This window comes from Dama dama, chromosome 12 (genome assembly GCF_033118175.1).
Source record: "Dama dama isolate Ldn47 chromosome 12, ASM3311817v1, whole genome shotgun sequence".
NCBI lineage: Eukaryota > Metazoa > Chordata > Mammalia > Artiodactyla > Cervidae > Dama > Dama dama.
This window is the reverse complement of record NC_083692.1, coordinates 51,085,089-51,098,153: the sequence shown is the minus strand read 5'-3', so window position 1 is coordinate 51,098,153 and position 13,065 is coordinate 51,085,089. Positions and strand designations below refer to the sequence as shown.

At 44.8% G+C, this 13,065-nt stretch overlaps 1 protein-coding gene across 1 annotated transcript in view; it reads left to right on the top strand.

Moving 5' to 3' along the window:
• Nucleotides 1-12,299, top strand: part of MYO1E (myosin IE) — a 212,651-nt gene extending 200,352 nt beyond the window's left edge. The window contains exons 27-28 of the mRNA XM_061157271.1: nt 6,861-7,030; nt 11,247-12,299. Coding sequence (XP_061013254.1) covers nt 6,861-7,030; nt 11,247-11,323 — 247 coding nt within the window. The 3' untranslated portion in view covers nt 11,324-12,299. The remainder of the gene's footprint in view (nt 1-6,860; nt 7,031-11,246) is intronic.
• Nucleotides 12,300-13,065: the final 766 nt, after the last annotated feature.

The following is a 13,065-nucleotide window of genomic DNA, read 5'->3' as shown; positions in this document are numbered from 1 at the left end:
TATGCACGTTCTCCTGTGTACTTTAGATCATCTCTAGGTGACCTATAATACTGAATACAATGTAAATGTTATGTAAATAGTTGCCCTGACCAGCAAATTCAAGTTTTGCTTTTCAGAACTTTCTGGAATTTTTTTTCCAAATATTTTCAACCTGCAGTTGATTGTATCTGCAATCTGGGATGCAGAACTCCTGGATGTGAAGGGGCCACTATACAGATTACACTGAAATGATGGGTCACATGGTAACCACAAAGCTACTTTACATTGTGCCAGAGTTACATATAATGAAACAACTGGATTTGCTCCGTGCTCCGTGATGTGGAGTTTTATAACTACATACAAATCTGCATACAGTGTACTTTTATTATTAAAATGGCAATAGGAAAAATAACTTTGTCATTTTGATTCAGAAATTCTTGCTCCAACCCCCATTAACAGAGTTTTCGATCGTGTGAGGTTTAATTGGAATACAAATATCAAAATATGAGCACTACCAAAAACTATCTAACTATTGCATTGTTGTTGTTTAGTCACTCAGTCGTGTCCAACTCTTTGAGACCTTGTGGACTGTAGCCCACCAGGCTTCTCTGTCCATAGGATTCTCCATGTAAGAATACTGGAGTGGGTTGCCATTTCCTTATCCAGGGAATCTTCCCAACCCAGGGATCGAACCTGCATCTCTTGGGTCTCCTGCATTGGCAGGCATATCCTTTACCGCTGAGCCAGGAAGCCCCATAAAATCCTGCATATCCATTATAAAATAAAACTAGTCTAAGTGCTTTCAGACGAGTAAAAGTGAGTTATTATGAGGGACAGTGGTATGCTGTGAAAGACTAGCTCTCTCTGGGGATGAGAAGGCAGAGCTGTAACATTTGTTAGTTTCTGCTCTCTATGTGGCTGATTTCAAGCTACTAGGGTGACTCCCCCACTGGTCGCAGGGCTGGGAGGAGAGGCAATCTCCTACCATTATGCAGGCAGCAGACATTAGTAGCATGGATAGATGTACAATGTGGTAAAATAATTAGGGAGGGTCAAATTATGAGTATTTGTTGCCTTTGCTTTTAATTTAACTTACTCAGATGTTCTTGATTTCATCTTTGTTGTTCAGTCACTCAGTCATGTCTGACTTTTGCAACCCCATGGACTAAGCATGCCAGGCTTCCATGTCCTTCACTATGTCCTGGAGTTTGCTCAAACTCATGTCTATTGAGTCCAACCATCTCATCCTCTTTCACCCCCTTCCTCCTCATGCCCTCAGTCATTCCCAGCATCAGGCTCTTTTCCAATGAGTCGGCTCTCTGAACCAGGTGGCCAAAGTATTGGAGCTTCAGCTTCAGCATCAGTCCTCCCAGTGAATATTCAGGGTTGATTTCCTTTAGGATTGACTGGTTTGATCTCCTTGCTGTCCAAGGGACTCTCGAGGCTTCTCCAACACCACAGATTTCATCTTTAACGATTCTTTAATAACTGACCCACAAAATTTCTGAAAGTATGACAGCCTGCTCTCACAGGCTGGGTTGAGGCCAGTTCCTGCATCCTGGGCACGAGGGTCTTGTTTGCTAGGTAAGAAAGTCTGAATCCCTATTTCATGACTGTGAGTGGTGTCTGAAGACACCCAAGAGACCTTGTTAATTTCTGGTAGCTGGTAGAAAGGAGCCATCATCTCTTCGTTATTGACTGCACAGGATCGCCACCTAGTGGTGGAAGGAGATAGTCTGGGTTGAAGGCTGAGTCTGTCCAACCAAGCCAGGAAAATGGCTGTTCTGACTGATTTGTGTGATGGTTTCCAGGTCCATACTGCAGTGAGTAAAGAGCCAGTGATCACCCCATCGGGGCAGGTGTCCTGTGTTCCGTGGTAGGTCTGACAGTAGAGATCTTAAAAGCACTGTGGAAAGCCGTCTTAGAATTAGGAAAAGGGCCTGGGCCATTGCCAGAATTCCCTCTTTTTAACCCATGAAGACAGATCCCTAAAGATGTGAAGTGATCGATCCAAGTCATGTACCAGCCAGTGTCAGAACTGGGCCTCCAACCCAGTACACTGACTCCGATTCAAGCCACAGTCCCTTATACTACTGCAGGACGTGCAGATTGAGGCCACACAGTCTTCCTGGGCCTGACACCAGGTCCAGGGATTACCGTGGCGAGAACAGCCACCCCTGTCTGTTGTCAGAGTCCACCCCTGGACTCTGCTGTCCTGCTAGGGAGACAGGTAGCCCAGGCCCCTGTCCCCAGTGCATCCACCCCCTGCTCGGAGCAGGCACAGGTTACCAGAGGATGCTGCCAGGGTCTGAAACAAGATCCAAAGGCTGAGCAGGAATTAGCAGTGCTCTGTGTGGGCTGGGAAGCATGGGGCCAGAAAAATCAGTGTGGCTGGAGTTCTGGGAGCCTGCTGCATATGCATCATGCCATTCGCTGATGAAGCCAGCAGGAAATTCCAGGAACCCACGTCAGTGATCTCGTGGGAGTGTTGTGAGGCTAAATGAAGCAACATTTGAAAATGCCCAGCATGGTATCTTGCCCAGAGCTCCAGGCAGGGGTTCCCAGACCACACCCCCTCTGTTGACACAAGGAGGAAGACATGGTTAGATATGAGAATGAGGCAAAAGTGACCGGAGAGGAGGAGGGCTTACTTGGCAAGGTGCTGCCCTACTGGACATTTGTCCCCTTTCCTGGTTACAGAGGACATATAAACAGGAAAGAGCCAGACAGTGGTGACCTTGGGATTGCCTGAACAGCCCCTTTCCTAATGAAGAATGCTGAGCTGTTCTCCACCCCCATGTCCATTCCCCATCAAACACAGCCCACCTCGTCGATACTGCTGCTCCCCAGCAAACAGTGCCCCATTTCAGAGCTGCCTGGAATCTCCCCCTCCCAACTGTGGAGCACTGTGAGCCCCATTCAGCCAAGGGATACATGACCAGATGACTTTACACTGCATGTTAACCGTTGTCCAGGGCCTGGGACAATCAAGCCAATGTCCACTGTACACGGGAACCCAATGCCCCAGTAATCCCTGAGGTTTTACTTTGACTTATTCTGAGAAAGTAGGCTCTGATGACTTGGAATCAAAGACCACACAGGTGTTCACACAGGTGTTTAAATGGTCCTCCATCCCCTCCTCCACTGTGTCCCAGTTCCTGGGTGGGACACCCAGCAGCTGCTTGTACACAAGCTGGCTGAGCTGACTCTGGGTATCAAGAGTGCACTGCAGAGCCCAGGGGGGCCCATGCAATTTACTTATTTTAAAAATATTTTTTATGCAAGTATCTTTTAAAGAAATATTTATGTACGGCTATGCTGGGTCTTTGTTGCTGTGCGGGCTTTCTCTAGTTGCGGCAAGCAGGGGCTGCTCTCTAGTTGCCACGTGCAGGCTTCTCGTTGCAGCGGCTTCACTTGCTGTGGAGCACCGGCTCTGGGGTGTGAGGGCTTCAGTAGGCATGGAGCACAGACTCCAGAGCACAGGCTCAGTAGTTGTGGCACTCTGGCTCAGCTGCCCAGCGGCATGTGGGATCTTCTCCAACCAGGAATCAAAGCCGTGTCCCCTGCATTGCAAGGCAGATTCTTAACCACTGGACCACGAGGGAAGCCCCTTACTGTTTTTAGTTTTGAATCAGCTTTCTTGAGATATAATTTACATACCATAACATCAACCCATTCAAAATACAGTTCACCAGCTTTTAGTACAGTCAGGGGTATGCAACCATCATCATAATCTAATTTAGGAAGATTTGCATTATCCCAAAAGGAAACCTTCTTCTCCTTAGCAGTAATTCCTCCCTCCCCTGGCCCTCAGCAACCACTAATCTACTTTCTGTCAGTATAGGTTAGTCTTTTCTGGACATTTCATGTGAATAGAATTATCCTTCTTTTGTTAAATTTATTCCTAAGTAATATTTTGTGTATTGTAACTGAAATTGTCTTCTCAGTTCCTTTTCTAGATTGTTCATTGCTAGTTCATAGAAATATAGCTGATTTTTGTATATTGATCTGTGTTCTATAGTCTTTCTGAATCTTTTTATTCTAATAGTATTTTTTAGCATATTCCTTGGTCTCTTCTATGTGCAAGCTCATCTCATCTGCAAATTGAGGTATTCTTCACTTCTTTTCCAATCTGTATGCCTTTCATTTTTCTTGACTGATTGCCCTGGCTATAGCGCCTCCAGTGCAAATTGATGAGCTGACATCTCTGTTTTGTTCCTGATCTTAGACGGGGAAGTGTATTTGTCACCAGCAAATAGGATGTAGACTAGGAGTGTGTGGACAGGGGTCCTAACCCCAGCCAGGGCTCAGACTGCATGGAGAGAGGTAGGAAGATGCCAGTGTGGCCTGCAGCGGGATGAGAGGCGGAAGCAGGTGGGACCACTCCTGGCAGGGACTTGGTAAGCCAGGGGCAGGGGGAAGCTGTTGGAAGGATCATCAGTGGAGAGTGAAGTAAACTAATAACACACTGAACTGATGTTCGGGGAGCCTTGAAAGAAAGCAACTGGCAGGAATGACATGAAGGGGAGGAGCTGGGTGACCTCAGTCAAAGCTGGAGGCAGGTGGGCCGAGGAGCAAGGAGGGAGACTCCTGGGAAGGCTGCAGGCAGGTAGGCCCTTCTTTTCATAGAGTCATCCAGCTTTGCCTCTACGCTAAGAGGGCTCCCTGCCCAGAGAATGCACCCAAGTCCCAGTACTCTTGGGTTCCAGACACCCCCAACAACCTGCATTAATGGTGGTAGGTTTCTCCCCATGGACAAAAAAGAGGCCAGCTCTCCATCTATGAATATTTGGTGAGTGTATGTGTGTGCACGTGTGTGCATAAGCGCACATACCCTCCCAACTCCACTCCCTGAAAGTGCCAGACTGCAGGCTTCCTCCCTCCCAGGGTGTTCTAAATGCACACACACACACACACACACACACACACACACACACACACACACCCTCCATTCCTTGTTGCTGGGAAATCAGATGACTTCTGGTATCGAGGCTAATGGCTCTTATTAACCAAATGCTGACACATCTCTAATATATAGGTTACTTAATTAAAAACCTGCTTATCTAGCCAGCCTGCTTTCTCAGGCAGGCAATGGGGATTTCCAATAGACTAGGAAGGAAATGATGTCATGCTAACCATCTATACGATGTCTTTCCTCTTCGATAAAAGTGCCTGGTGGGGGTAGGAAGGTGGGCATGGGGTTGATGTGAGAAGAGTGGAACCTGAGTTACCTCGGGGTTTGCTCTCTTCTACACAGGGAGTCCCAAGAAGCACTCAAGGAACTCCACCCCTGCTGAGGACATCTAGCAGCCAGTACCCCCCAACCCTCAGCCACCCCCTTATGATCTGACTTGCTCATCAGCACCCAGTAGCATCTATTGTCACAGTACCTCAGCGAGGACAGTGAGGCTCTGGCCTCTTCAGAACATGGCTCAAAACTGGGTGTGCTTTTTCTCTCCAGAACTCAGGCCCCAGGAAATACCCTCCCTTTTCCTCCACCCTCCCACAGATGTTAACAGGCCCGGCCAGACCTAACAGCCAGCCCCACTGTGTTGAGTTCAGTCCGCCCCTCTTAGAAGAAGTCTTAAGTTTCTTTCAGAAGCAAATGAACATAGGCTTCACTTTAGTTAGTCTTTAAAGGGGGCATGGGGATGTTTGCTATATTTGTTTCCTAAATGCATTCTCTAAACGCTTTTGATGAACATATTTAATAAAGAGTTATTCCAGACATGTTTCAAGATCTCACTAACTAGGACCATGCCTTTGAGACAAGGTATGAATGGTGACTGGAGGAAGCATAGTTTGTAGAAGGAATACATTTAAAGCTAGAAGACATTTAAATACATTTAAAACTGGATTAGGGCCTCAGCACTGGAGATATTTTTGATGATCATCACCAGGTAGAGGAGCTGGTACTGGCATCTGTGGGGTAAAGGCGAGGGATGTTGTTTAAACCCCCACAGGGCACAGGATACCCCCTGCAACAAAGGATCTTGACACCCACTGCATCAGGAGTGCTGATGTTGAGAAATTACTTTGGATAAATTTTCTGCACAAGAACATTCATAGCAGCATTTTTCTGTAATGAAACTGGAATTATCTCAAATGACCATCAACAGTGGACTGGATAAGTAAATGGTGACATATTCATGGAATGGAATAGTAAATATAAAGCCGTGAGAATGAATGAGTCAGAACTACATGCATCAACAGTGTTCATCTCAAAAATGGAGCAAGTGAGGGAATTCTCTGGTGGCCCTGTGGTTAGCACTTGGTGCTTTCACGGCCGTGGCCTGGATTCAGTCCCTGGTCAGGGAACTCAGATCCTGCAAGCTGTGCACCATGGCCAGGGGGGAAAAAATGGAGCAAGTTACAGCAGTGTGTGATTTTTACAGGTAAACTATGCCTATTGTTTAGGTATACTTATGTGCATGGTAAAACTACAAAGCAAAGCAGAATTATTAATATAAAATGCAAGCTAGGGGTTCATTCTGGGAGGGCTTGCAGTTGAGAAGAGGCACCTGCAGGCTTTTGTGGCAGAGTTCTGGTTTCACAGTTGGGGGTGAGGGGAGTACATACATGACTGTCATATTATCATTTAGATGTGTAAATATGTTTTATAAACTTGTCTCACATATTTCCTTCTAGGCTGGGAACACCGCAACAGCAGCTGACGTTTATGCAGAATTAACCACGTGCTTTTGCACCAACCTTGTCAGAAAGGGTGTTTTATTCTCCAAGAAAGTTTAGAGATTGACATGTCCGTCTAAGGATGGGGCTAGATTTGAACTTGAGCAGTGTTGGCTCCAGGCGCCAAACCAGCACACAGTGCTGCCGCCTCCTGCTGGGTCCACTCTCACCCGCCTCCACTCTGTCCACAGGGCCCGGAGACAGACAACCAGCCGGCCTCCCCCAGCAGGGGGCAGACCCAAGCCCCAGCCCAAGCCCAAGCCTCAGGTGCCGCAGTGCAAGGCTCTCTATGCCTATGACGCTCAGGACACAGATGAACTCAGCTTCAATGCCAATGACATTATCGATATTATCAAAGAGGGTAAGTGCATGGCTGGCTGGAATAGGCTCAAAGAGCAGACAGTCACAAGGCTATAAAAACTAGTTTAAATGTGAAGGGAATTTATGGACTCCTCTAACTGAAATTTGAAGAGGTAGGTCAGACTTCAGGCTGATTGAACTGAAATTAAACTCCAGCTTAATTTTTTAATACTTCTGTCAGCTCTGCTCTCCTTTGTTTCTTCCCTCCTCTGGCTGTTTTTCCTCATGGTAGCAAAAAGACTGCATCAGTTCTAGGCCAACAGATCAAACCACGGCTAAAATCCATTTTACTTCTGAAACGTCTTCTCTTAGCCATTGGATAGAAAGCCTAGGTTTCACTCTGATTGAATGGTCATGTGCCCATTCCTGAATCAGTCTCTGTAGCAAGGCAAATGCTGTAATCCCAAGTGGGCTAGACCTGGTGGGGATTGCCCTAGGAAATGGTAGGTAGGTCTATCCCACCCAGATTTCATGGCCTCTCATACTGAAGGTAGATGGAATGGAAGCTAGGGAGACAACCTGTAACATCCACTATAAAAATGGTCTGGTCTGTGGGCACGGCTGAATAATTTATTAATTTTGTAGAGAAGATACGTTAGCACAAACACTACTGCTTATGGAAGCATGAAAAACAAAAAATCACTCCTAACTTAGGATGTTAGGAAAAGTACCCTGATAGAAATGACATCTGTGGTGAGGGTTGTACAGGGACAAAGAGAGGAGCCTTGGAGGCTAGAAAGAGCAGGTCATTTTAAGATGAGCTGACACTTGACCCCGGTGAGGCACCCTCAAGATGTCACAGGGGGTGAAATGAAGCCAGAGTGGCCTGGTCACGGAAGCCCTGGGTGTCAGGCTTAAGACAAGTTGTCAGGACAGAGCAGAGCCATCCACGGTGCAGGAGCAGAGCAACGACAGTCCGAGTGGACAGGGGTTCCCCGGCAGGGGCCACTTTCCTGAAGAGGTGGCCAATTCTCACTCCCAGGAGAATTCTAGGTCCCCAGACCAAAGTCCTTCTAAGCAGCCTCTGGATGCTATTTTTAATCTCCTTTTAACCACCTGGTTTTCTACAGGTGTTAATATTTTAAGCCATTTAATAGTCTTCAAAAAGTTGAAATAAAAATAAGTATTGAAATGAACTTTTAGTAAGACAAACAGGATTTTTATCATCAGCATTGTTCAGCAAAAATATGGGAAATGACCTAATATCCAGTGACAAGGATTAGTTAAATAAGCTTTGCCATATCCACTCAGTGAACTTAGATGTGAAAATTGTGTTAATGATGCAGAAGTACAGTACATTTATTGAAATGGAAAAGTGTTCATGAAGAAAAGGAAAAATTAAAAGGCTGAACTAGTCTCATTTTTGTAAAAATATAAAACACATGGAATAGGAAAATTTTTTTAATGTTTTTAAAAGTAAAGAATGTTGAAGTGTTCCCTTAAGAGTTGAACTTTCTTTTCAGTATTACTTTCTTTTCATGTCTCAATATTTTCAAAGTTTTGTAGAAATAACACAGTGGGTATAATTAAAACAATTATATATTTATGTAAAATGTAGAGTCCTAAAAGTTATCAAAACATGCTATAAAGTATTGCTTTAAAGTGTGATGTGAGTGCAGGAATTGACATACAGATACAACGGATAGAATAGCATCCAGAAACAGACCCCTGTGTGTATAGGTATTTAATAGATGATAAATGTGGCATTTGAAATCAGGGGAAAGAATAGAGTTACTTTCCATTTTGAAAAGAAAGTTTGCTGTATGCTTCTTATACAAAACAACTATCAGATGAATTAAAGATCTGAAAATATATGACTAAACTATAAAAGTCTTAGAAGGAAACCTAGAATATTATCTTTGGGTGAGAAAAATCTTCCTGTGGAAGATGTCAAACTCAAAAACCATCTAGGATTTAACCTCATAAAAAGGCTACATTGAAACCTATGTGTATTTCACCTATGTGGTGAATAGCACTGGGAAAGTTAAATGATAGAAAACAGACTAGGAAAAAAATGTTTTACATATATAAATAACTCCTCTATGTAAATAATACAAATAATCAAGCCCCAAAGTGGACACAGGCTATTGGGGCAATCAATGCATAGCAGAGCCTCCTATGATGTCAGCAAAGATTAAAATGTGAGAGAATCCACATTCCCTTATCCAAATCCTTTCAGTAAATTGAGGTTCAGAAATCAGAGCTTCTGCAAAGTTAATAATGGAGTATATATAAACATCATGTAGTATATATACACATCATGTAATATATAACACCCCTTCCAGTTCCCAGGGCAACAGCTTAGATCAGCCAATTTCTGCTGTGGAAACTAAGAGCCTACACACCCAGTCAAAGACATCATCAACAAGCCCATGTCAGTTCAGGTCAAGTTTGGCTAGCAGATGCGTTATAGAAAAGTTTCAATTTTTATAACTTTCTGGACTTTGTCACTGCAAATAAAGTATGGAGTGTAATGTCTGTGTTTAGTCAGGGAAATGGGTACCTTCTTTCACTATTTACTGCTGAAATAGACTTTTGGGAAGGAAATTTAACAGTATTTATCAAAATTGTTATTTTGGATTTATATATTAACCCCTCCCCCCAAGGTCAGTTCCAAATAAATTAATACTTACATACATAAAAGAAATACAGAAGTCCTTGATGTAAGTATAGGACAGTTTTCTTTTCTTAACAGTGTCAGTGTGGGAAAGGATTTCTAAAAGTGATAGAAAACTAAGACTGTAAAATAATCTTTTCATTCAACTGCTCAAATATTATGTCAGAGTAAATAAAAATGGGAAGAAGGACATTTGTAACTCATGTGACAGATTCACTAGTATATTAAAAAAACTAATCAACAAGAGGCCAACATGAAATAAAATTAAGCAAATGATATGAACAGTGGGCATATCTATAGAATACAGAAGCTCTTTATATACAGATGTGAAATGATCTTTAGTCTATAGTATTAAGGTTAAAGAGCCTAACACATAGTATGCTATCATTTATATACAAAAGGTTGTTGACTTTTTAACAAATACTTTATAGACATGAACTATATCTCTGGAAGAAAGGGTAAGAAATAGGTAATACTACTGGCTCAGACGGTAAAGGATCTGCCTGTAATGGGGAGACCTGGGTTTAATCCCTGGGTCAGGAAGATCCCCTGGAGAAGGGAATGGTAACCCACTCCAGTATTCTTGCCTAGAGAATCCCATGGGCAGAAGAGCCTGGCGGGCTGCAGTCCACAGGGTCACAAAGAGTCAGACACGACGGAGCAACTAACACTTTCACTATCATTTGTATACAGAAAGGCTGTTTGTTGTTTTTGTTTTTTTTTTTAAATAAATACTTGCCTTTATAGACATGAACTATCTCTGGAAGAAAGTGCAAAAAATAGGTAATACTGCTTGCCCTCCAAGAAGGGATCTGGGTGGTTGTATTCACTGTTAATACTTTCACGTGCACTTTCAGAAGTACAAAAGGATAATCTATCACAAAAAGTAAACTAGATTTTTTTAAAGGATAATAGACGGTCCATATTCTTTGCTCCAAGAATCTGTCCTATAGAACTGCTTGCACATGGGCATAAAGATATATGTATGGACATTTACTGCATGAACAGCAAAAAAAATAAGAGAATGGCTCTACAAATTTTTGTTTACAATGCAGCTGTTTAAAAAAAGAGATGCAGTCATGGAAAGATGATTGAGTACTGAAAAGCAAGATGCAGAAGAGTAAGATATAGAATGACCAGTCTAAAATGAATGTGTGTTTATAATCACAGAAAAAGGTCTGGAAGAATATATACCAAATACTTATTACTGGTGAGGGACTGGGATTAAGCTGGGAAGTAAGGATGGTGAAGTGGTGCAGATCAGTTCTCCCAGAAAGATGGTGAGGTGGAGTAAGGTGTGTGAAAGGTGAGTCGGGAAAGAAAAGGGGGGACACAGGATTAGAGTCATCAGACCGCAAGCCGACGTCACAGCCTGCCAGCCCAGCAGCTGGCGGGAAGATCCCATGGGGCCAACCACTAGAGACGGGCAGCAAAACCTCACATCTGGGCAGTGGGTTCTTCTGGAAAGGGGCCTGTGAGGCACATCCGCACGTCTGATTTTCATTAAAAGAACATGGATGGAGCCTGGTCTCCTCTGCCTGTGGGTGCACTATGGGAGCAGAGGCCCTGACTCACCTTCACCATCTCCGTTTCCCTGCAGATCCTTCTGGCTGGTGGACGGGGCGACTGCGCGGCAAGCAGGGCCTGTTCCCCAACAACTACGTGACCAAGATCTGAGCGCGCAGAGACTCTGACGCTAGGGACGAAGGAGCTTCAGGCACACGTGGGAGGGGACGTGTGGGGGCCCCCGTCCTGATCCACAGCGAGCAGCTGCTTCTGCGAGGCCTGGAGCTCCTCGGCCCCCTGCCCTGTGGAGGACTTCACAGAGCTGGGTTGGAGACAGGGAGTGTCACTCCACAGGAACCCAGGAGGGCAAAACAAGCACCCACTAAGATTTATTTATTCTATTTAAACCTGGTGAGAGGACCAGGAGGTCCACGCAGACCTTGCCAGCTCTATCAAAACAGCATCTGCTTGCTCACCAGGCCCAGGGGACGGCCCTGGGTGGCCACTGACAAGTGCCTTTAGTTGAAGAAAACCTCTCTCTCATCCCTCTCTTGTTACCTGACATGTGCATTCCTCGGCCACCTGCCCTCCGAGGGGACCCCGCTCTCTGCAGGCGCTGGGGGGCTTGGCGGGAGTGGGCACTTCCCATGCAGATGCCAAGGGCCTACTGGGCCCACAGGTGCATGGGTGCTGCTGATTTTGCCAGGCAGCAGGGCGGCAGCTGGGCTGTGGGCCAGGCTCTCTCTGGGTCTTCAGTTGGTATGTGGCTGGCCCATGCTGGTTTTCGTGTTTAATGCTGTACCTATTATGAGAAGGATCTTTTTTTTTCAAGCTGTACATTTATTAAAAAAAAAAAACACACAGATCATATACTGTATATATAAAAATCTCCAGATGGTAGAAACATGTATGAATGTACTAAGCAGTATCCCACTGTACTTACTCTTAAGATAGGTTTTATGACAAGACTCAGATCAGGTACTTACAGACGCGCACTACTCCTTTCTGACTGTAGAACCATCAGTGTTACTGCTTCCGAGCTCAGTCCCCGCACACCCTCCCAGCCCTCGCCTGTTGGGAGTTCTCCTCTGCCCCCCACTCCGTGTCTCCTCTCCTGACCTCCAAAATAAAGGAATCAGTGAACCACCTTGCTCTTTCATGACCTGTGTCTGGGTTGTGTCCACCCCCACAAGAGAAGGTATGTTCAGGTCCTAAACGCCAGCACCTTACTTGGAAATCGGGTCTTCACAGAGGTGACTGAGTTAAAAATGGGGTCATCAGCAGGGCCCCTAATCCAATATAAACCGCCATCCTGATAAAAAGAGGAGATTTAGACACAGATCAACACAGAGGGAGAAGATGAGTGAAGAGTCAGCCACCTGCAAGCCAAGGGAGAGGGCCTGGAACAGAGCCTCGTGGTCCCCAGAGGAGACCAGCCCTGCCAACACCTGCATCGCGGACTTGCAGCCTCCACAATGGTGAGGCAGGAGATTTCTGCTGGTAAGCCACCTGGTCTGTGGTACTTAATTAAGGCAGCGCTAGCACCCCAAGACAGTGTTCACTGCAACAGCGGTGAGAAATTGGAAATAGTGTCATGTCCACTGACAAAGGAATGGCCTCAACCTCTCCTCCTGGTTGCCACAGCCAGTCTTAAGCTCCTGGGAAAGTAGGATTTGATGGCACATCCCTTTTTGTCATTTTGGGGTCTCCAAGTTGAAGGGAAAAAAATTATCGGGGATTATAAATTAGGGGGGAAATGTATTTGAATTTGGGGCAAATAATTCTGTTTTACTTCAAGAGCAGAGAGCAAATATCATTTGCTAACAAATAATGTTTAAAGTATATTTCGGTTCCATTTTGTGACCACTTAAGAAAGGAAAAGAAAGCTGTAACGTGATGACATAAGGAAAGGT